This window comes from Atractosteus spatula, chromosome 18, assembly GCF_055471065.1.
Source record: "Atractosteus spatula isolate fAtrSpa1 chromosome 18, fAtrSpa1.hap1, whole genome shotgun sequence".
Lineage (NCBI taxonomy): Eukaryota > Metazoa > Chordata > Actinopteri > Semionotiformes > Lepisosteidae > Atractosteus > Atractosteus spatula.
Genome location: NC_142723.1, coordinates 6,895,944 through 6,920,779, shown reverse-complemented (window position 1 = coordinate 6,920,779; position 24,836 = coordinate 6,895,944). Strand labels below are relative to the sequence as shown.

At 43.1% G+C, this 24,836-nt stretch overlaps 1 protein-coding gene across 1 annotated transcript in view; it reads right to left on the bottom strand.

Annotated features, from left to right (window-relative positions):
* LOC148818499 (unconventional myosin-XV-like) overlaps window positions 1-24,836 on the bottom strand; it is a 71,458-nt gene that overhangs the window by 5,676 nt on the left and 40,946 nt on the right. Inside the window, exons 37-65 of the mRNA XM_088936875.1 lie at window positions 24,505-24,696; window positions 23,683-23,798; window positions 22,650-22,741; window positions 20,978-21,098; window positions 19,696-19,779; window positions 19,208-19,269; window positions 17,264-17,437; window positions 16,866-16,950; window positions 16,032-16,188; window positions 15,377-15,470; window positions 14,738-14,888; window positions 13,054-13,169; window positions 12,553-12,612; window positions 12,307-12,382; window positions 11,138-11,253; window positions 9,899-10,017; window positions 8,004-8,145; window positions 7,508-7,619; window positions 7,321-7,395; window positions 6,373-6,595; window positions 4,799-4,924; window positions 4,630-4,702; window positions 4,054-4,126; window positions 3,743-3,816; window positions 3,150-3,232; window positions 1,947-2,077; window positions 1,535-1,629; window positions 947-1,024; window positions 37-133 (exon numbers count right to left, since the gene is read on the bottom strand). Coding sequence (XP_088793001.1) covers window positions 37-133; window positions 947-1,024; window positions 1,535-1,629; window positions 1,947-2,077; window positions 3,150-3,232; window positions 3,743-3,816; window positions 4,054-4,126; window positions 4,630-4,702; window positions 4,799-4,924; window positions 6,373-6,595; window positions 7,321-7,395; window positions 7,508-7,619; window positions 8,004-8,145; window positions 9,899-10,017; window positions 11,138-11,253; window positions 12,307-12,382; window positions 12,553-12,612; window positions 13,054-13,169; window positions 14,738-14,888; window positions 15,377-15,470; window positions 16,032-16,188; window positions 16,866-16,950; window positions 17,264-17,437; window positions 19,208-19,269; window positions 19,696-19,779; window positions 20,978-21,098; window positions 22,650-22,741; window positions 23,683-23,798; window positions 24,505-24,696 — 3,197 coding nt within the window. The remainder of the gene's footprint in view (window positions 1-36; window positions 134-946; window positions 1,025-1,534; window positions 1,630-1,946; window positions 2,078-3,149; window positions 3,233-3,742; window positions 3,817-4,053; window positions 4,127-4,629; window positions 4,703-4,798; window positions 4,925-6,372; window positions 6,596-7,320; window positions 7,396-7,507; window positions 7,620-8,003; window positions 8,146-9,898; window positions 10,018-11,137; window positions 11,254-12,306; window positions 12,383-12,552; window positions 12,613-13,053; window positions 13,170-14,737; window positions 14,889-15,376; window positions 15,471-16,031; window positions 16,189-16,865; window positions 16,951-17,263; window positions 17,438-19,207; window positions 19,270-19,695; window positions 19,780-20,977; window positions 21,099-22,649; window positions 22,742-23,682; window positions 23,799-24,504; window positions 24,697-24,836) is intronic.

The window sequence follows — 24,836 nt, the reverse complement described above, 5'->3', positions numbered from 1 at the left end:
GACAGTGAAATCCAGGATTGAAAAGGCATCACTCACCCCTGTTCGTGACGACAAAGATGGCGTACTCGTCCATGGCCTCCTGCCTGTGCAAGCCCATTTCATAGCACAGCTCCTCGACGACGTCGAGGGAGATCTGCGTGCAGGGGAAAGAAAAAACTTTACTTTATAAACTTTAATAAATACCTTTAAAGGTGGCTTCTCAAATCGCCTTACAGGGTGACAACAACGATAAATAAGAAGAATACACAAGATAAAACACAATTACAATATACAGAGGAGACCGTGGATGGTGGTACTAAGAAAAGCAGAGGGGTGAAGAATGGAACCAGTTCAGTAAAGGCTTTTCTGACGAAGAGGGTTTTGAGCCTGGATTTGAAGGAGTTTAGAGAGGGTGACTCTCTGATATCCTTTGGGAAAGAGTTCCAGAGCTTGGGGGCATAACAGGACAAGGCCCTGTCACCCACAGAGTGTAGACGGGCATGGGGGACAGTTAGGAGACCAGAATTAGAAGAGTGAAGGTTGAGAGGTGGGGAGTAGGGCGATAATAGTTCAGAAAGGTACTGAGGTGCCAAGCCATGCAGAGCCTTATAGGTGAGCATGAGGATTTTAAAGTCTACACGGAATTTGACCGAAAGCCAGTGCAAGGACTCCAGGACAGGAGTAATGTGAACACTTTATTTTCACAGTTATTTTGTAAACTTTCTTCAATCCAAAACAAAATGCAGCCTCTGACCAGCCCAGTTATTAAGTTTCCAAAACGATCAGAGCTGCCCCTGAACCTTACCACATTTCATTCCTCCTCTGCTAATGACTGTTGTCACACCAGCTTTTCACAATATTGTCTTTTTCCTTTACAATGTCACAGAACGCTGCACATGCACTGCCAGGAGTGTCTGCACTTCCGTTATCTTTCTCTCCGCAATGCGTCCTAGGATGGGAGACTTACTGAGCACGTTTTGATCTTCAGGTGTCGCTCGATTCCTCCAGGAAGTAGAAACAACTGCCTCTTGGAGCTTCTCCCAGCCTGCGGAAGTCAAGAGCAGCGCTGATCATCACATGGAGGCACACATTCCTGGATCAAATCAAAACTTCACACCAGCAGGCAATCTCAGTTACAAACTGAGCACCCTGTCGCCAGGTTTCTAAGATATATAAACAAGAAGCATCTGGCAAACCAAACTGTCACACTTAAGAGGGTCATACTTTTGATTTCATTGTTGGGGGTTCTTGAAGTAAAACAGATGAAGATCTTTTGTTTAAGTCTTTTCTGGTATATGTTTTCATAAGTCATTTGGCAGAGGCAGAAAGGACATGGCTTAGATATTACAGCCTTTACACACTAAAAATCATTAGTTTAGGCTTTTAACCAGGATGAAATCTTACACCACTATGAAGCTTCTCCAAATAATTCCCTCTTATTATTTACTGTAAGTGAATACTAGGACTCTGAACATTAACAAGCCTCAGTCCTAAGTCCTGCCAGCAGTCTGCAGCTGGAACTGTGATTGAAATGCGTGTTTCCCAGAATACTGACCACCATGGCCTTAAGCTCCATGCCACTGGGAAACTGGCTCCGGCCTCCAAACTGGAACGTCTTCCTTAGGTTCTGTTCACAAGCTTTAGCAATTCCTGTCAGCACAAGCAAAATCTATGAGTGGCATCTACTTATTTTTTTTACATTATTTATTCAAGAGAAGGCATTTTATTCCTCAACGGAGAAAGTCTAAATCACTAAATCCGTGGAAAATGCATCAATGATTTAATTAGCAAAAAACAATTTCTTTCATTAACCTCAAGTGCAGGCTATATTAAAAAAAAGGATTATAGAAATGCTGGAGAAAGGGTATATTTATTACTGTACAGATATGACAGACTCTGTTCACTAACTCTGCAATAGAAATGAAAAGGGATTATAGAACTAAGAAATGCCGGTTCAGGCAACATGCCTTGGAAATGCAGCCCCGGGCTCCTGCAGACGTCCTGCAGGAACTTCAGCAGGTAGGGCTTCAGCACCTCCGAGCAGCGGATGTAGGCAGTGAGAATGTACAGCAGCCTCCACCCCCTCTGGCAGCTGTCCCTGGAGAGCACAAAGCAACACAGCCTCTTTCACAGTGAGCCCCTTATTGTAACACCAACTGCTAACACTAAAGACCAAAAGGCCTTGTCTCATTTGTAGTCTTAAGTTAACAATCAGCCTATTATCATATAAACTAGTTCAGGTGGGTAGCTGCGTCAGCATGTGTAGGCTGCAAAGGAAAGAAAAAACCTAAAAAGCAGAAGGAAAAAACACAAAAGTCCAACAACTATAACAATGATAAGAATATTGAAATCTATGTCGAGAAACAGAAAAGCTCATTCGCGCCATGGGAGAGCACCACAGGTCAGCCAGTTGTGTTAGTAGGCATAGTACAGTACAGGAACAAGTCATAGGTTTATTCCATGCTGAAAAGAGAAGAAAGATAACACAACGTTTCGGCTGTGGAGCCTTCTTCAGGTGTGAAGGCTGAAGAAGGCTCCACGACCGAAACGTTGGGTTTTCTTTCTTCTCTTTTCAGCATGGAACACACCTATTACTTGTTCCTTTGCATCATATATACAGTACTATGCTTGTATACCCTTTATACTTTATACCCTGTCCTCTCCACATTGGATTGTTCAGGAATGCTGCCCCTACAATATGCCTGTACTATAGTTCCCTCTACAATAAGCCTCTACTACAGCTCCTACACTAAGTCTTCACATTAGGATGCGTCATATAGCCCCCTCCCATTACACTGTGTCACTACATCGGTCTGCAGCTGCCAAATAAATCATTAAAGCAAGAACAAGTGATCCCTGTTAGTTTTAACTGAGAAATTTACAATGCCTGCCTTCCAAATGCCATCCCTGACATACTTTATCTATTTTTATTTATTGTACAACTGAAACATTCATTGGGGATAGCCTCGTGCACCTAATCTACTTTCTTACTGCTATAGTATCTCTCTTCTTCTGTCAAGTGGGCACTGGAATGGTGGTTCACAGGCCATTGATGAACCACCTATGGGTCCCAGTATGAGCAGAGCAAGATGAATGAAGTGCCCATGTACAGTACAAGAAATAGTGTTTTCCGTCACTGGAGGTGGTGCAGACAATGAGGACTGCCTTACGTTTTGGAGCTGGTGTTGGAGGTGACCTGCTTGATGACCTGGCAGTACGCCTCATCCTTCAAAAGCCCGTACTCTCCACAGAGCTGCAAAACAGCGGCCATAGAGTTCACAGCCTGCACCCGGAACAGCAGTGCTACTGCATGGTCAAATGAATGTTGCATGGATTCTGTACACAGGAATTTAAATACTTGAAAAGAACAGCTCCAAGGATGTCAGATCAGATCACTTTATTGGCCATATACAATTTCTTGCATTAGGAATTTGTCTTTTCGCATACCCCAGCTTGCTCTCCATGAGACACACAGACAGGGAGAGAAGCTTGGGGTCAGAGTGCAGGGTCAGCCATTTATATGGCACCCCTGGAGCAGTTGGGGTTAAGGGCCTTGCTCAGGGGCCCAATGGATAGGATTCCTCTGGCAGCCATAGGATTTGAACCGGCAACCTTCCAGCCACAGGCGCGGATCCTGAGCCACAGAGCCACAGCTCCGCCATCAATATGATGTGATGTGATGTGATGATTTTGCTTATAGAGCAAAAATCTGGCGGAGAAGCCAGATAGGATATACCAGTCAGGCAGGGGGTCTAGTCTGTACCTTCAGAATGGTGCAGACAACATCCTGCTCGGTTTGACCTTTCAGAGGGTAATCGCCCATGAACTTCATCACAGCTACACACAAAAAGGTAAAAAACAGTCCAATGTTATTGATTTACAAAATAACAGCCATCCTCATAGTCATACGTAGTGAATTTAGCCTGAACAGTTATTAGGAACTAGGCAGATAATGTACAATTCTAAATGGTGTATGCTTTACATAGAATATTTTCTTGCTGTGAATTCCTGAAAACGAAAGTTTCAATTAAACATTGAAATGCTCAACAATTATTGCCAACTGTACACACTCACCCAGGAAAACCTCTGCAGCAACTTTGTTCATGCCTTCGTCACTGAAGTCTATTAAAGACTCTTGAATCGGAGACTGCGTCAGGAATAAAGACAACAACGTGACAGGGCAGTCCAGTGACAAAGGCGGTGGGGGGTCAAAGGTCAAAGACAATTCACCACAGAAATAGAATGGACAATCCTGAGAAGGCCAGGCTTTAGGGAAGTTAACTTTTTAAAACAGTACTGCTGAAAACATAGTTTACCACACCTCTTTCAGACATTTTACCATCTGCATTTAAACAAAAAGTGTTTTTTAATATCAAAAAGTTTCTTTTCTTATTTATAGATGTTAAATTCCTTGGTTATAGGATGGGAATTAATTGGGGGGGAATTCTTTTCACTTATTCTTTCTGTCCATGGCATTTGTGTGAGATGACAATACAGCTCTGAAGAGCTGTTCTAGTCCCACGGAGTTTGTGTTTGTAATTGTTTAGTAGCTGAGAGCACTTTTTCTATACTGTACTTTATGCAGCTTGCCATTAGATAGGGATAAAAGTTTTAAGCAGTGTGTACTGCGTATGTTCATGCAATCCTTACCTTAGTGTATTTCACCATTTCAGCAGGGTCTCTGGAATCTTTGCCTTTCTTTGACTTCTGTTTGTAGGATTCTCTGGAACCCATAAAAAAAAAATAGATTTTTTTCTCTATTATAAACTGGTTTAAAAGTGGAAGAGCCTGAGGAATGCAGCCATTTGTCCTGACTGACCTCTTTTTCCTCTGGGCTTCCCTGAAGTACTTCTTGGCAAACTCGACCATGGTGTATTGACTGTCCTGCAGTATTCGCTCATCGATCTCCACAGCTGCGTATTCCCCTTGGGCCTCAGCATACTCGCTGCTGGCAGGAGACAGCTGGAGAGAGCACCCGGCACTTAGTGGCCATTAGTGCACATAGACGCTAACACACATTATACTGGCTTCTTCAGCCGACTCTCCTGGCTTCTCGTAACTCCCTCTGCTACCAATCAACTGCATCTGCATTCTGCTCTTGAGCCTCAAATCACATTCCTGATGGTTGGAGGGTGTTCCAGCTTTAATTCTCAGGACCTCTGGTGTCTCGATTGATCAGATGTATTTGCTTAATTGGAAAGATTTTGTTTCCAATTTTTTTTAATATTCATGGAACAGTAAGCACAAGGCCTAGACAAGGGTGTTCATCTTGGTCGAATGATTAAACCCATGAAGAAAATGAAAGGGGGGTTGGAACAAAGAATTAAAGACACCACTAACCACCCAGGAAAAGAGTTGAAACCTCCACTTTAGATGCAAACCGTGGTTCACAGTTCAGTACAGAGTTAGTTCTTAACAGCAGGCCGAATCTTCTTTTGGGTCCGATACTTGCAGGTTTCATGCAGCACTGTCTCAGGGATGAAGTAGGACACATATAACACATATAAGCACATGTTCAAGGCTATATAGCGTAAGTACAGTACTTATATGTATGGAACAATTACTGCAATATGTTAACTAAGCTCTGTATTGTATCCATCTGTAGCTCTGTATTTGTATGTTAGCTCTGTGTCGGTCACCAAACTAACTCAAGGTCTGTTAAAGTATAATAAGAACTGACTTTCTAAAAACAAAAGTAATTGATCTGCTCCTAAAAAAAGTTATTAAGAGAAGAAGTGCTCAAGTTCAAAGAACAAGATGTAAACCAACTGATTGTAAAACAAACCAAACTGTCACAGACTACACGAGACTATACTGTACAAGAAGGGTTAGAAAACATCAGCAGTGTGTCTGTTCTTCGGGGCGGTGAGCTACTGAGCTTAATAAAGGCTGTATGTGCACAAGGCTGTCTCCTGCCCTTCTGTTGAAGAACTTCTCACAACGTGGGAGAAAATCAGATTACTGTGCTTCTGGCTGTAGTGAGAGCCAAGCCCCGAGCCCCAGGACCCATGCACCGAGCTCCAAGACCTGAGCTCCGAGACCCGAGATCCGAGACCCAAGACCCAAGCCCCGAGCCCCAAGCCCTGAGATCCGAGATCCGAGACCCGAGACCTGAGCTCCAAGACCCAAGACCTGTGCACCAACCCCCGAGACCCATGCACCGAGCTCTGAGACCTGAGACCCGACACCCGAAACCCGAGACCCGTGCACCGAGCCCCGAGACTCGTGCACCGAGCTACGAGACCCAAGACCTGTGCACCGAGCTCCGAGACCCGAGACCTGTGCACCGAGCTCCGAGACCCGAGACCTGTGCACTGAGCTCCGAGACCCGAGACCTGTGCACTCTGAGATCCGTGCACCAAGACCCAAGACCCAAGATCCGAGATCTGAGACCCGAGAGTGGACAGTACCTCGATGCTGCGGTCCAGCTCGTGGGCGGCGGCTGCGGACGCCACAGCTACGGCCACCGCTGCCGAGGCCGCCACCCGGCCCTGCTTGTCCTTGGGCTCCTCCTTCTTGTCCACGGGCAGGTTGATGAAGTCGGGGGCAGCCACCGGCTGGACGTACTCCGCCGGGAATATCCCCGACCTGCCGTGGATCGCTCCAAACTTCCAGCCTTTTCACAAATAAACACATTTCACTCCAGACGTGCAAAGAGAAGAAAGGGGAAACAGACCACAAGAAGTGACACTTCGTGCAACTCGGCGTCACAAGGGAATTCATTTCATGGTTCCTACACTCCAGTGGGCTCATACTTTCACTGGGATGTGAGAGCCATTCATCATAAATATTCACTCTAATGATGCACAGCTTCTGGGACTCTGTACTAATGTGCCTCGTGTCATGACAGCCCTGACATCAACAGCAAACCAAACAGTGAACCGCATATGGACTCAGAGGTGCCCTTAGTTGGAGTATGTTTATTAAAAAGCAGTGAGCATAAAGCTACATTTTCATAGTTCAAGTTTAAAAAGCATTTCTAAAGTAAGTTGTGAAGTAGCTCTCATTCTTTGAGAATTGCATTTGTTATAAAGGTATACCGATGGACTTTACTCCATGTTGCAGCTTAAATATCAAAGCTCCATATCATAATTAGTTCTTCTTACTCGTGATTCAGATGTTTTTAGGTTAAGGAGCTTCCCAACCAAAATGATAAAGGAAGACGTGAAACAGAACAACCTTAAAGAACTCGAATAACATTTTGCTTGGACTCATCTGCATAAGTAAATAACATGTACGAGTGTTTGCATCCGTCTGTGCAATGAAACTAGGCAAATCTTTAAGACGCATCCAATTAAAAGTATAAAAGTCAACCCATGCTAACACAGCACACAGACCCACCAAAGTCAGGTGTGCCTTTCTTTAACTCCTCCAAGTTCATCACCTTCTTTCTCACGATGCAGCCATAGAAGTGGCCTGTGAAACAGTGCGTGTTAAGACATGACATGTCACACAGTGCTTGTGATGTAGGCACGGCAGCCAGACTCTCTGGTTTAATGGCTAGGGAGAGACTGTAGTAAGAGCTCACCTGCCTCCAGACCTTCCATTGGCTGCAAACGGATGATGTCACCCTTATGGAAGCTCAGCAGAGTCCGGTCATCTGTAACGTAATTTCTCACGGCAACCACATAGTCAGAATCCTGGACCAAGGAAGGTAAAAATTAACTCTACTGTATCTTGAAGGAAACAGTTTGGACCTTTTATTCATGTACGCCCAATTATTTTCTTTCGATTAGAGTTTCCATATTCACAGGCTGTAGTCATTTCTATTCCAGCATTAAGGAAATTCATTAACAACTGATTACAGAGACATTTAAAGTGATATACAGTATGCTGTGTTAATCAATCATGTTCTTATAATTTATAAATTATTTATTAAATTAATAAATGTCATATACCTCTGTTTCTCTTGTCAGCATGATGTATTAGATAGCAACACTTTCAATAAATAGAGTAATGAATTGTTTCCTTTTCACAATCAAGTCATCTTATGCTTTCTCTTCATATATGGGATATTCTCTCACCTTCTTCAGCTCTTTGATGAAGTAGTCAATCATAGATTTGACCTGAAGAGCTTTGGATGAAAAGAGAATCAACTTTTCGTTCGTCAGGTTGAACTCCAGCATGTTCTTTGACGGGATTGTGACAAACATGATGTCAGTGTAGCTGGGAGAAAACAAAAAAACACGTGTGACAAACCGACAATGGACATCTGCTTTCTGTTGCATCTTGGAGTCAAGGCCTAACTGGTGGTGAGACTGAGACAATTCACGTTTGGTATTAGGAACATCTCACACTTGACAGGTACTGAGATTGGACCATGGCCACACATGGGCACCTCCAGCTTCCGAGCCATACAGTGCCACTCCACATGAAGAGGAGAATTCCACTATGCCAAAAGGCCAGGCCTCCTGCTAAGAGATACACCAGATTCCATGGGAGTGGCCACCTCTCTGCTTTTGAAACTTTGCAGGAGTAAATAATTATTTCCAAAGAAATTAACCTTCTATGAGATTCAAACATTGTGCATTAATCATTCTGTAGAGTATCTATATCCAGTGGTAACTCTCTGGTCCACTTAAAGGATAACTGATGTTATCGCAAAATTTTACAAGTTCCACATTAAGCACAAAATCGTGAACTTTGTGAAAGTACTGCATAGTCTCCATTTTGTTGTAGACCACTGGTCTCGCCGAATGCGAGAGCAAGAGTTCACACCAATTGCAATGAGATGCTGCTCTTCCTGCTCACTAGTCACTGTACTGACTAATGTAATGCAATGTACAAGTGAATAAGTACAGGTTGTGCAGCAGACATTTCATCTCAGAAATGTTCCCACGTGATCTGGACGCAGGGTAAACAAGTAAGTAGTATTTGTCAGCAAAACCATCAGGAAATTGAGAGCAATATTTCTATTGGATTAAAAGAGATGTATTCACAAGCCTGCTTGTTTACAATGTAATAAAGCCACTTCCCCTCAGTGGCATTTTGTCTATTTTGTGATGTAAATTAGAGGTTTTCACATTATCGTGTACATTTTACTTTCACAGTGGTTTGAAGCACACTCATCAATCCCGATTCCAATTCTGTCTAACCCCGAAATATAAAAATAATAATAACAATTAATAATTTCTTGCACTTATATAGCGGTTTTCTGGACACTCCACTCAAAGCGCTTTACAGGTAATGGGGACTCCCCTCCACCACCACCAGTGTGCAGCCCCACCTGGATGATGCGACGGCAGCCATAGTGCGCCAGAACGCTCACCACACATCAGCTATCAGTGGGGAGGAGAGCAGAGTAATGAAGCCAATTCATAGATGGGGATTATCAGGAGGCCATGATTGGTAAGGGCCAATGGGAAATTTGGCCAGGACGCAGGGGTTACACCCCTATTCTTTTCGAGAAGCACCCTGGGATTTTTAATGACCACAGAGAGTCAGGACCCTGGTTTTACATCTCATCTGAAGGACAGCACCTGTTTACAGTATAGTGTCCCCGTCACTATACTGGGGCATTAGGACCCACATGGACCACAGGGTGAGCGCCCCCTGCTTGCCCCACTAACACCTCTTCCAGCAGCAACCTTCGTTTTTCCCAGGAGGTCTCCCATCCAGGTACTGACCAGGCTTACACCTGCTGAGCTCCAGTGGGCTGCCACTGGTGAGTTGCATATAAAAATAGCGCTGCAGTTCCCCTCTACACTTGTTTTGGGTGCTATTGTATGTGTTTCCAGAGCACAGGAAGAGCGTGCTGTCAAAGTGCTTTGAAAAAGTCAAAAGTCTTAATCAAAAGAAAATTAAACTACCAACTCTGAAGTTAAAGTAAAACATACTGAGTGGCTCAGAGAGCCGTCTCTCCTCTGTCTGACATTCATTACTGAAAAGAAGCAAAAACATCCAGGCTAGCTGGGCCTACCTGTAGGGCCTCAGGACTCTGAAGTGCTCTGGGGAAGAGGCACTGCTCTTCATCATCTTCAGCAGCTTGATCCCGCTGTGTGAAACCGACAGTATCTGAACACCCGTGCCAACGCTGCCCTGTGTCAGAAGGGGAGGTAAAACAGGGGTGTGATACAATCCACAATGCCTGCCCATTTCTTATTACATTTATTTCCATCATTGAACAGAAGAGATTATATTCACATGCAGGTGAAAATCTATATCAAATTCCAATAAGACAAAACAAAATCCAGATGTAATTATGCTAAGGTATTAAAAAAATAAAAAATATCTGTCATGCATGTAAACAGCACATTAGAGAGGCAATGGGTTTCCATTCCTGGTGATGGAAGCCCACCTACTGGTTGGTTTTCATTCCACCTGAGCTTAAACACCTTATTAAACTAAGACATTGCTTAATGGAGTAAATGCAACTTCCTTTTCTACACAAATGTTTGGGATCTTATTTTGCGTTTGAAATGCAACAGTTAAGTTCAATTGTGAAACTGAGAGCTGGGCAGGAACAAAACCCAGCAGGTGTGTGTGGGTCTGAGGTAGGGTCCGGTACTATGGTCTGAATTACCCAACTTTCCATTTCTGTCACAATCTTAAGAGAACATTTTCATTAGATTCTGCCAATCTCCATCTTGAAGACCAAATTTGGGGAAGCTCATTGAAAGGGTTCTCCTTCAGTAATCTTTAATTCCCCCAGTCTATTTTGGGTGACTGCTTTCTCCTTAGATGGTCTAGGTGAACTGAACACTAACCCAGGTGGCACAGGGCTACACCTTGAATGAGATACAAGCCTAGCACAGCAATTTAGAGACACAGATTAACCTGCATATCTTTTAACTGTTGGAGGAAACCAGCCCGGTCATAGAAAACCCACATAAAACACAGGACATTTACATCCCTGTAATCTCCACACAGACAGAGCCAGATTTCACTGCAGGACCTTGGAGCTGTGAAATGATGGCATTACTACGCTGCCATACATTAAAGCTTATTTAATACATCATACATTATATTAACTTATATGTTGTGCCTCGTGTTATGTTCTGTTGTGTGCTTCCCCAGGACCTCCTTGTAAACGGCACTGGGTTTCAATGAGCGAATCACTTTCATCCCATCATCCATCCATCGATTCACTCATCCACCCACTCATCCATCCATGTGTCCACCCATCCACCTGTCTGTCCATCAGGGCAAGAGGACTCACGGTGGCTGGGAAGAGGCGTGAGAAGTAGATTTCCCAGGAGTCTCTGGCCATGGTGACGATTCTCTTCTTCACACTCTCGTCCTTCACCACTGATCCAGGCTCAACCCGTTGCTCCGCTGTGTGTCAAACAATCAGACCAGGCATGCAGCTTAGAGCTCGGGGTACCGAGTACCTCGGGGACTGGGAAAGTGCAGGGGAGACAGATTTCCAGTGCAACTCTGACTTACTGCACAGGAGACCCTGACACACAGACCATGCAAGAGGAAGAGATTTTCCTCCTCTTTACTTTAAAGCGTCTGCTCTTTCCATTGCCTGCAACTGTTAACTGTTACCGGGGCGGAGCGGTGGCTCTGTGCCTAAGGATCTGCGCCTGTGGCTGGAAGGTTGCTGGTTCAAATCCCGCAGCTGGCAGAGGAATCCTACTCCGTTGGACTCCTGAGCAAGGCCCTTAACCCCAACTGCTCCAGGGGTGCTGTACAATGGTTGACCCTGCGCTCTGACCCCCAAGCTTCTCTCTCCCTGTCTGTGTGTCTGTGTCTCATGGAGAGCAAGCTGGGGTATGCAAAAAGATCATTCCTAATGCAAGAAATTGTAAAGGGTTAATAAAGTGATGTTGTTATTATTATTAACACTTTACTGGAATGGGACTGCACAAGCCCATCATAACTTCTTCATAAACACTGCACAGCATGATATAAAAACATACACAAAACCGAATGGCAAAACCAGATTGAACATAAATATAACAGGAGCACTTTTACTAATCTGCACCTGCAGAAACTCTGTCAATTCTCAAGTGGTTATAAGCAGGTTCTTGTAGTGTCTACTGTCATTTTCAGCTTACTTCTCTTTACATGCAGTTTTGCTTTTACTGTAACGTTTGGTTAATATCTTGTTATAAGCCATTATATATAAATAAGTGCCTGCAATGTCACATGCACATATGGTTGTAAAAAATAATGCATTTTGTTGTACTGTGTTGTGTAGTTTTTTATGGAGGTGTTTGTCTCAAATAAAGCAATACATTTAATTCTTAACTAAACTATAAAGTTTTTAATCTTGTTTGATTACCTTTAGGGCTGAAGCCTAAGTTCTTTTTGTTACCAAGCATTATGTACAATACATATATGCAAAAACGTTTTTGTCTCCAAAATAAACAGAAATCTTACCAAACAATGCCTTCATCTTCAGTCTCTCCTCCTTTGTAATTCGAATGCATGCATCTGAAAAGGTGTCACTGACAATCTACAATGAAGCAAATCACCACATAATTTCAAGGTTACATGAGAGAACTGGAGAAAAAAAAAACACATTTATTGACCTGTATGCTGAATGTGTAAATCATATATGGAATGCTCTTTACACTTACTCAGAAAGTTAAAGATCGTATTCGACATGTCTGCCAACAAGCATACCTGTGTAAATATGAGATCCAACACTAATGGATTGTTTATGCTATCCTTGGGGTAAAAAACCTGCAACCAAAGGAACAGACAGTTATCAAAGCAGTATAAATCAATACATATAAATCATTATGTCAGAATTAGTGCCTGACAAGAACCAGGAGATCAGATCGATTCCTAACAGAATACAAGTAGGAATATGCCTATGAATATGTGGATGAATCCAACTCTAATCCTCAAATCCTAAAATGTCCATATTTTAAGGATTGCTAGAAAATGTTCTGGATTACGGTATTTAAAGTCTGCAATTGAAGGCCATGACTGACTCATGCTCATGATTAAAAAAAACAACTGAATGCCTACTATCTAATAAATTAAAATGTAGTTATTGTTAATGAATACGTTATTTTTTGAAGAGCGTTACAATCCTGCATTAAAAAAACCCATTGGCTCTCCTTGTCTCCTTGTCATGTCATGTAAAACTTCCTGGGGGACAACAACTTGAGACCCCACCTCCTTCCGGACGTAGATCTTCCAGGACACGTTGGTGTAGGTGAAGTGCTCGTCACTGCTCATCCTGTGTAACTGCGTTTGGATTCTCTCAGCCTCCACTGGAAGCTCCCGGAAAACTGTGGGCCAGACGAATAAGTCACTGACATTCAAGTAGATGGGATGGTGAAGGAAGAAGAAACCAAAAACAAGTGTGCAAGACGTGACACATTGACATCTCAGACAAACAACCTCAAAGGGCACAATGACCCCTCGTTTGCAACATCTTACTAATTTGTTTGAAAACAAAATTGGAAACTGATTATTTCCTTTTCAAAAGCACCTCCAATTTAAGACTGGAGAAGACTGCCCGATTCTAGTGGTGCTCAGCCATTTCTGTGTTGCCACCTATGCTTAGTTTCTCATAGGGCTTGCCACTCCTGGTCCTGGAGGAAACACACCAATACAGTAGGATTAATCCAAACTGTCTGACTGCTTTCAGCATTTAAACATGTTGAACGTTGCCTTTTAACTATCCCATTTCATGAGCAAAATACAATCTCAAACATTTTCTGTGGAACAATATTGTAAATATTCCAATCAAGCAGCTTGTAAGTTCAATGAAGGCTTTAACTAGGTAACTATGCCAGGCTGGAAGGAACACCAGCAGCTGTGTGGTCCTACTGTCACACTCCAGCTGGAAGTGGCCCATAGCTTGTGGTTGCCAGCAATGTCATGAGCGCTCCTCTGTCCACTCAGCCGGTGAGGACAAGATCAGCGTGTTTATCTGTGAAACCAGCTGCCTATTAATCAGGTAGCCAACCATCTATTTAATCATCCAATTAATAAGCAGTATTTAAGGCTTACTTTGCTGTAGGGCCTGCGCTCTCTCATTCAGTCAGCGAGACGACAGCATGTCTAACTCCTTCTGAACTCGGCGCTACTTCTCCCTACAGCCAGAGTTTGGCTACAGCCGGAGTTTGAATACAACCCTAGTTTGGCACCTTTCAAAGCTGCTAGCCAGACCTACGGCATCACTTCTGAGCAGCTTCACTCCTACCAAACTCGGCCTCTGGCACCTCACCCCAGGCAGTCCTCTGGCCGTCTTTCAGGACCGACCTGCCCGCCTGCAAACCTTCTTCCTTTCGGCTCCTCTTGGCTTCCACCATTAACGCTCGAAGCCCTGTGCTTGGACTCTCCAAAATCCAGTGCTGCCCTGCAGGTACGTACAGTGTAACACCTGCATGACCAGGACTGGGAACCTCTGGCTTAGCCCATGGTTGACATTTACTAATAATATTTCCCAGACCCGGAAATTTCTGCACCATAGGGCCCAACCTGCTCTGTGAATAAGAGCCTATACTGACTAAGCCACTCGAGAGCCGAACTATGTAAAGACATACAAGTTCCCACCAATAAAACAAGAATTTGTCGTGCATGAGTCTTCTAGCTACGCTGCTCTGAATGACCTAGGTACAACAGGATGGGTGCATAGCTTGTTCCATATTTCCACAACTCTTTTGGTAAAGAAGTGCCTCTGTTCTTGGCTTTAATGCACTTCCATATACAGTAGTTTCCCCTCGTGACTTCTGCCCTGTGGCTCATGTCTTGCCGTCGATTCTGAAGCACTTCACAGAGGAGACTAAGGAGTTTGAATCGTTGGATCTTAGGGTGTTTAACCAAAGCTCTCTTCCCTGTCTGCACCCACCCACTGGGGCTCTGGGGCTCCGGAAGGACCCCGCTGGCATCGGAGGTGCAGCTTTCATCGCTTTGGTGCTACCGGCTGGCTTCATGTTGGCAGTGCCCTCCTGGTATTCCTTCTCCTTGGCACCATAGGGGGCAGCAGGAACGGGACTTTTCTGGGATTCAATGGTGACGAGAGATGCAACGTAAACTACAGTACAGTGGACACAGATGTTTAAAGGACACTCAGTAAAGGAACATAGAAGGAAGGAACCACTCTACAATTGAAACATTCTTTGTTTGAGTCTGAAAAAAGGAAGAGGAAGATCAAAATGAAGATTAAATGGATAAAAAGAGGACCTAAAAGAAATTCCATCACAAAAATGTGTCTGACACTACACTACAAAGGGTTCAGGTAGTCAGAAGCTCAGAGACAAGCATGTATTGGATGTAGGTTACCCAGTTAGATGAAATACATTTTTATAGGGTCTTTTTGGGACGTCACATTGGACTACAGAAGGAGGCTACCAGGTTGCTATAAGCAGTGACAGAAGTATAATGTATATGAGAGGCATTGGAAACTAATCTGAGTGTGCACTCATGCATCCTAGCAAATGCTTCTCTTAATTATTGGGCTGCTCCTACTTAGTTATGATGTCAGTACCTGAGGGGTGGAAGAAGTCAGTTGTCCTTTTAAGATCATTAAGGCCTCATCATGTGGGTCTTTCTTCTTCATAAACACTTTCCCACCTTCCCTCCTATGACATCAAGGCAAAGCAGAGACAAGTTCTTAACTAGTACCTCAGCCATCGTGCTATCAGTCAACATGGCCCAACGTGAGCAGCCTATGAAGAAATGTGTTGCGACAAATTTGAAACCTTGCATTTACAAACCATTCTAAGCCACTATATAGAACATTATTTTTGCAGGCATTCTCCATTTTTTACTTTTTTGATGTAAGCAACTTCTATTCCTTCTGTTCCTTCCTGGGACAAATATTTTTGGCATGAATCTTCTGGATTTAAACATATTTAAAAAGGCATTTGGAATCTTTGATAGTACAATGGGCTGCGACCTGTTCTAAACTTGAAAAGGAAGGGATTCAGAAAACTTATTGGCAATATTATCACTAATAAAACCTAACCTGCTACTATTATTATTACAGCTATGTTCAAAGGCTGTGCAATAATTGTTTATAATGGTCATCACTAATAATTGTTATTATTACAAAAAATTCTGGAATTTGTATCACAATCCAAGACAAGCAGCTACATCATGCTCAATGAGAATTCTGAATGTCCCCATCACAGCGCGCTGACCTGGCTGGCTCTGTGCTCCTGGCTGGACTGGGGTACTGATACTGTCTGATGATGTCTTTGATGTTGTGGCTGGGTTCCAGGTACTCCGAGTTGGTTACAGTGTACCTCACCAGCTCCTCTGCGGGGACCCCACGCGTTTGGGACAAAGCAGGAGCTGCTAATGATGGGGGAAAAAAAAACAACAACTCGCTCATGCAAACGCCCGAACTCGCATGCCAGAGGAAAAGAAAATCGGTAGATTTTTAAATGAGAAAAAAACGCTGTAGTATTTTTTTTTTGCAAGCAGTCTGTGTTTGCAATGAAAGAAGCTTAATTAAAAAAAACAAAAAAAAACATAATTAGTTTGTATCCTAAAGTAGACCTGCTGGCTTTTCTCCAGCTCAGCTCTCAGGTACACAGTTGGATCCCTTAATAGGATTCCATTGATACGCATTCCTGTTTTAAACATATTGGAGGTTGAAATAGTTCAAGCTGGGAGCTGTGTCAGCAAGCGTAGGCAGCAAAGGAACAAGTAAAGTATTCCATGCTGAAAAGAGAAGAAAAGAAACACGACATTTTGGCTGTGGAGCCTTCTTTGGGTGTCTAAAAAGAAGGCTCCATAGCCAAAATGTCGTGTTTCTTTTTTTCTCTTTTTAGTATGGAATAAACTCTTATTTGTTCCATATTGGCAGTTGTCTTTTACTTAAATCCCAAACTTCTGAGCAGAAAAAAACAACAAACATTATTCTTAAGGCGTCAATGAGGTATTTAAGCTCAGCTGGAATGAACACCACCAGCACAAGCACCAGTATTAGAAACCCTTGCCCTATAGGAGGTCACGCTGAGCCCATGTACCTGATTTCTGATAGGCAGGCCTTTCCCTCTTCATAGCCGGGGCAGGAATTGGCTGATGGGTATGGCTGCTTCGTGGTGGTTTACTCTGCAGAAATAAAAGCAGGGAGTTTTGTGTATTCGTAACAGATTTCAAATACTGAGGTTGGCCAACCTTCTTAACACGTTTTCCTAAACCATTCCAAGCACTAGAATCATGAGGATCGAAGGGCCTAGTTCCCCACTTCCTCAGAGGAAATACCTGAAAGTCAGCAACCACTGATCTTACTGAGGATTTTGGAAAATGCTCTGTCAGGAAGTCCTAGAGGTGAAGAGCTCCTTCACCTGAAGGGGGTCCGATGGGAACTGGAGTCTGGAGAGTTATCGGAAGCCAGTGCACAGCTCCGGTGGCACAGACTCACCGGAGTAGGCACAGAAGCCCGGGGCAGGGGGGCGATGCTGGCACCGGAACGTGGCTGGAACACTGGGCTGGAGGAGTGACTGGAGATGGGGCTGGTCGCTGTGCTGGTGACCGGACTGGCGGCACTGCTCATCTGCTGCTGGAGAGCCATGGCCTGCATTGTCATCTGCTGGGCCTGCGAAGTACACACACATGCACACACACATGAACAAAACATGCACACACATGCATACACAAACACACGAACACACACACGAACAAACACGCCCACACGCACACACATGCATGGTCAGTGTTCTTGGAATTCTTCACTTTGGTGCTGCTTCATTTAAATACCGAACATTTAAGTTGGGGATTGTCAGACCTGTCATTTTCATTGTGCTTCGTCACAAATTTAAATGTATAGAAGAATTTGCAAAGGAAGGTCTTTTATATATACTTATAAAGGTCCTTGCAGCTTTGATCACAAAATCTTGATGAATTCTATCCAGTATATGTTCTCAGTGGAAAGTCTAATAGATGTGAGATTAATAAAATAAGTGGTGAATAGTCAACAGGGATTTAGAAAAGGTAGGACGTGCTTAAACAACAACAGTAATGGATACACACAGTGCATATGATATAGCATAATTCGATTTTTTAGAAGGCTTTTTTATAAAGTTCTTCAGAGAAGATTAGTTCTCAAATTACAGGTGGTAGGCATTCAGGGAATCACCTGTGTTTGAGATTGAGAATTGGTTAATAAATATAAAACTAAGAGCAGAGACAAGGGGTGAGGAAATTAGTGGAGTACCATAGGGATCTGTGCTAGGCTCCTCACTGGTTTTCCCAATTCTTCAGTTATCTTGATTCTGGTATGGTAAGTGATCTACTTACGTTTGCATATGATACCATATTAGGAGATTTAGCACTACAGAAGCAATATAATAAAAAAGATTTTCCTAAAATTCAAGACTGCGCAAACTCTTAGCAAATAATGTAGAAAATGATTAAATGTAGTCTGATAAAGGGCTTTGCAAGTAGGTAGCAGTAAAAATAAAATGGGAAACAGAGCTAGGAGGGCTACATATTTAAAAAAATGGATTGACACAATCTTACATCTTCTGGACAATATAATGCATTGTCTAGAAGCAACACAAAACGCAAATAATAAGATAAATGGTTGAAAACATCTCATTTAAATCAAGGAATGCCATGTTAAAACTGTATAATGCACCAGTAAGACTGTGTGCTACTTTGGTCACCACATTATAGCAAATATGTCAGTGCTCTGCAATCACAATCAGGTACATTCCTGAGCTTAAACGAATGTCCTTCACTGACAGGCTGAAAGAACTGAACCTGTTTATTCTTGAACAGAGAATTAGGGCACCTGACCCAAGTATTCAAAATTCTCAAAGGCACTAACAAAGTCAACCCAGCGGACGTCCTCAGAACTCACAGTGAAACACAAACCAGAGGACAAGTCGGAACTACATGGAAAATGGATTTAAAATTGAGAACAGGAGGTATGTCTTTATCCAAAAGACTATGGGAATATGGAGAAAGCTGCCCAGCCATGTGATGTTGAAGCCACTAACCTGGTTTATTTTAAGAATTGGTGTAATGAGATCCTTGGATCAATACGCTAGTAATCACCAAATGGTCTACTTGTTCGTAACCATTCTGATGATCTTAAGGTTCAAACTTTGATCACCCAGCCAAAGGAAATAGAAATCCTACTTCTACCATTTTATGGCAGTAAACAAATAACCATATTAAAATACAACTTGGTGGGTTTTACTGTATAATATGCCAAAAGCTGAGGAAACAAATCAATTCACAGGCTGATAGTCAGTGCTATCCAGCCCCTTGTGATGTGGTTGACTGTATTATGAGCAAGCTCTGCAGACACAATATGTCATGGTAACAGCTTTGATGGTCTTTTGGTTATCTGGATACAAACCAGGAGGAATGCTTGCTGATTGATGAAGGCTTGTTGCTGAGCCAACAGCGACTGGTCCAAACCTCAAAACAGAAAGACAACCATGGAAATATAATATAATAATATATTTATTTATTCCATATGGAAGCAATGAAACAATGCATATCTTATATAATTCTCTTCTCAGTGCCATCTCAAAACACAAAACAATAAGGGCTAACTAAAGGCCACATTCTTTGCCTTTTCTAGAAAATGCTTTTGAGTTTCATAGCAAATTTCATATTTCAATCTTTTGCTGTTCAGTAAGATCACTTGCTGTAGTCTGACGAAAGATCAGGTATACGAGAAGACCTCTGAAGATGTCCCTTGATTAAAATATCTGCAGCTATTTTTCTCTCGTTAAAGAAAGAGACACATGCCTTTTTTTTAAACTGGTACTTTGTTATCACCACTTACAAAAGCCCCGAGGTTACCCAGTCTCTGTGTCGCCCACTATTGATTCTGTTTACCTGGCACATTGGGTATTGTTGGCATCATAGGCATTGACTGCATTCCTGGCATCAGCTCTCCCACTGCTGACATCACTGGCACAACTGAAAACAGTAGGAAGGCAAGCATTCAAGCTGCAGGCTGGCAGGGCAGGGCAGAGGCACAAACATTAACCAGCTAAAATCGCATATTAACTAGAAACGACTTTAAAGGGACAGTGGAAACATTAACAGAAACCAATATATTTTTTTCTCTGAATGCAGGAAAAAAGAGAGTGCAAAAACGTTTTCCACTTCTCACAGTCCGTATAGATTACAGCTTAAAGAGACGCGTGATGAGACATCTATTGTTGTATCGGAGGAAGCACTGCACATACTGTACTGTATGATGTTACATAGGAAACCTGATTAATTATCTATGTGTTTAGATTTAGGAGTAATTATTTTTCTTGCTATAATTAAAGTACGATGGGTGCCATTACAACATATGTTATAGAATTGTGGAGTTTAAAACTTTTCAATACTTTTCAGAGAGGTTACATGAGACAGGGACATCAGGTGCTCTAATTGTCATACCAGCTGCCAAAGAACTAAAGGAGGCTAATTGCACACTGACAGAAACAGGACAATGCAAAGGGTTTTGGCTGAAACCTTGTGCAGTCTTTGTCAGATGTGCGTGAAGAATCCCCAAACCCTTGGTGTTTTCCTCTTAATTATTCAGAACGATATTAGGCCCTACTGGCTTTCATTTACTGTACATTTTATACATGTTTCTTTCAGTTAAAATGTTCTGAAATGTGAACACCCTCCTCTATCTGTCTTGCTGCCTCTCTCCTCTCCCTTCACCACTGCTTCACTTCCTACTGACTTTGTATGGAAGACTGACGCACACTGTACAGCTCTGTCTCCGGCACCTGTTTCAATGTCTTCCTGGTTGTATTCAATCACTGAATGATATTACCACAATAAAATATTGTTGTGATGAAATAACAACATAGGAATTAAGAGTATTGCACAAAATTGTACAGACATATTTCAATCATGATGGTGTCTTCTAGACATGTTCCCCTTAATATCTTAATTCCCATCAAATAAATGGTTATTAAGACATGGGTTTTCCACAAGGTAGGATCGCAACTATTGTGTTACAGCAGAATTGATTAGACTATCTTATATATTTGGATAGATTATAACGCCATTTTTAGAAGGGGAAATTTGACCAATTTAGAATCTTTTTAAACATTCGGAGCAGATTAGTTCTGTAGGGCCCTCCTTCTCTAGTTAGGGGACAGGTCACACTCACCGGGCTGCTGTCTGGAGGCAGGGCGATCGCTGGCACCTCTCGGCTCTCTGTCACCACCCCCTCCCCCAGTCTTGCCTCCCCCCTTCATCCTGGTTGACACAACTGCAGGTTTCTCCAAGTCCTTGAGAGACGGAGTAATAGTGAGCACCAAGTCCTCCAGCTGGGTCCCATCACTGCCCAGCCTTATCAGAGAAACCTATCTTCTTCTATCATGACTGTATACCCCCTAAAAGAAGCACACCCACCTTTTTAAACCACTGAACTAGGCAAATCTCATGGACCTTCCGACTGCCAATCCTTTAGCCTTAATGCTGTCACTGGTGTAATGTTTCATACGTGCCACACCAAAGTCTTGATATTATAAGATGGTAATAACACTTCATGAGCACTGTTTATAAATCCACTTCAAATACAAATGCTTGCAGCCCCTCTGATAAATGTAGAGTTACATGGACGCACACACTGTTCAGATTTTCTATTTATAGTAAGTTGTCTCAGTCTCAGTCTTGATAACTAATCATGCTGTCTTTTAGGCTTCTCACATCTTTAATTCATAGCAAAGGTACAGTAATGAATGAAAATGTTCGTTCAGATAGACATAGCATAGCACTTCCCTACAAGGAGATCGGTTATCTCCTGAGCTTTCCCATGCAGACATATTTCCTTCCATCCTAAGTAGCCTTATGCATTTCCTTATGCACCATAAGCAGCCTTATCCTACCACGACCTCGACAGTCTCAAACAATCCTGGTCCCAGAGGGCTGGTGTGTGTGTGTCTGTGGTTTTCTAGGGCTCTTTGAAGCACCAGAACCTGAAGAGCTGGGACAAGCTATTGAACTGGTTCAGTTTGGCCAGAAATGAGCTGATTCAAGTAGTTATGAGCCCAGCTGGACTGAAAAAGCTGTAGACACTCCTGCCCTCTAGGACTAGGACTGGTGACCCCAGTTGGAGCGTCAGAGATTGGATTTATCCTATTCCAGTTCAGAACTGAAAATATGGATCTGATATAGAAACCCTTCTTTAGTTTTTCCTGCTTGGGACTTTCACTAATTCTGAGAGGCTCTGATGTTTTTTCTATAATTCTTTAAATATCATTTTTAACTCTTGTGTATCACATTGTAGGGCACTGAATCCTCAAAACAACTGAGAACCAACAACATTGCTTTTAAACAAATATTGAAAGAATTTCGTTATTCAACTGACACTGTTTACAAACAGTGGAACCAGATCCACTTCAAAAACAGGCCAACATTAAAAGCGTTGATCCTGCACAAATCAGTAGATCTTATAATTATAAGAATTACGGTAATACAGTAACTTAATCACCCCTATGCTAGCAGGAATCCAATTGCTGATAGAACACATCTGATACACGCAAAATCTAATACACGCCAGATCAAATAGCCCACTCACAATACACAGTGCCGCCAGTCACTTCTCATTTTAATATGTATAAATTACAGTATGTGTACACAGTAATGGAGAATGCAATATTATTATTTACTTTTAAAGACTTTTGTAAAAAACAGTATGCATGAAAAGAAGACTAAACTATAGAACGTTCAAACATAAACAGGTCTTTCCTTAGACAGGCTATGAGCTTGTGTAACAGGTGTAATGAGACACTGTGGAACAGATACAGGGGGATGAGACTGAAGAGGCGCGTTCTCACCCCATTGCCATACGAGAGCACTGGATCAAACAGGCTGTCGAGGTAGCGGTCCAGCCCCTTCTGGGAACGAGGCTCGCTGAACGTGTCAGAGTCTGCGGGCGGCGACAGGAAGGTGGGAGCTGCAGTGTTAGAGAGCCACACGAGTCCAGCACATTCACACCATTCACTCAAGACAACCGAATCAAAACTACGATCAGATCGACTATAATAATTCCTTACACTTATATAGCGCTTTTCTGGACACTCCACTCAAAGCGCTTTACAGGTAATGGGGACTCCCCTCCACCACCACCAGTGTGCAGCATCCACCTGGATGATGCGATGGCAGCCATAGTGCGCCAGTACGCTCACCACACACCAGCTATCAGTGGAGAGGAGAACAAAGTGATGAAGCCAATTCAGAGATGGGGATTATTAGGAGGTCATGATTGGTAAGGGCCAATGGGAAATTTGGCCAGGACGCTGGGGTTACACCCCCACTCTTTTCGAGAGACGCCCTGGGATTTTTAATGACCACAGAGAGTCAGGACCTCGGTTTTTACGTCTCATCCGAAGGATGGCGCCTGTTTACAGTATAGTGTCCTCGTCACTATACTGGGGCATTAGGACCCACATGGACCGCAGGGTGAGTGCTCCTTGCTGGCCCCACTAACACCTCTTCCAGCAGCAACCTTAGTTTTTCCCAGGAGGTCTCCCATCCAGGTACTGACCAGGCTCACACCAGCTTCAGTGGGCTGCCAGTGGTGAGTTGCAGAGTGATATGGCTGCTGGCCATATCAGACAACATAGCCAACAACATGACAACACAGCCTCAGAGCTGCCGAATAAACACAGAGGGAAATTAAGTCACCTGGGGAGAAATAATGCAATTTTTTTTCCATTCCTGTGAAATCCCTCTCACATTTGTTACAACAGTAACAAACAGCCCCCTATCGTTACTCAAGGACTAGAGCTTCTCTTTGGACCCTTTTTGTTCTGGGTGAGAGGTTGATTCTGGACAGAGCCGGTGGGCACCCCTGCATTTTCTGCTCACCGTGGCTGTGATACCCGTCGGAGTCGGGCAGGCTGGAAGCTGGCATGCCCGGGGATCGCGTGGCATGAGGGACAGGGCTGTCCTCGTCAGATTCAAATCCATTCCCAAACACGCTGCTGCCGAAACAAGGACATAGACATCCTGAACCCTGTTCCAAGTTATTTCCTCAGATTGCGCTTTGCTACAGTAGGTTCTTGCAAAAGATGGTCACTAGTTAAGGACTGATTCCTTTCAGGTGCCAAAGTATTGATTATATAGCTTGCATTTGTAAAGGAAATTTAACTCTTATCCTTGCGAAACCTTTGGAAATGTGTTACTTCTAGATCACAGGATACCATGTCTCTTTTTGGATTCCATGTCTAAATTTACAGGTGTCCCCAGCTCCCCAACAAAGACACATTGTGATTGTTTTACTACATTGAAATTCCCTGAAGTAGCCACAGCTGCTCTTAAATTCACATATTTTACACCTTCATAGAAAAATCTACCTGGAATAGTTTTTTTCCCAGTGCAGTTATTGGATTTGCCTTTCATTCTTTAGGCATCTTGGCCATAAATTATGGGGAACTGAATTTGCAGTTGGCTGCTGAATCAAACTTTTGACTGACTCCAGGCCTTATTGAAGTTCAGATTTATTTAAGCTATATGAATTTTAATTGCAAGAAACTAGTCATAATATACTACAGATTGAATTGACTGCTCTTCTATCTTTGTGGTCTTCCCTCTACTGTGTGCTTTTTTGCTGTTTCACACAACATACACTTCTTTTACAAAACAAGAAAACACTTTCAGTGTTGCTGAACAATGCACTGCATCACCTACACATTGGCATTGGGCCTGACTCTGGCTGGACCTTCGGAGGAGATGAGGAAGTAGGATTTCTGCTTGGGGAAGTCTGGGATTAACTCCAGGTCGGAGATGAGATCCATCACGTAATCGTGTCCTGCCAGCTCCACCCACTGGCTCTGGTCCTTCATGGAAATGGAGCAGCCCCTCCAGCCCTCTGTCACACCCCTGCAGGCGGAGCAGCAAAGCACCAGCTGGGACAAGAGAGTCCAAAGAGGACTGCTACACTGATGTGGCACAAAACTCCAGGTCAATGGCTTAGGTCTTTCAGCAGTTTCAAATGGGCTGGCATTAATGTTCTTCCCCTG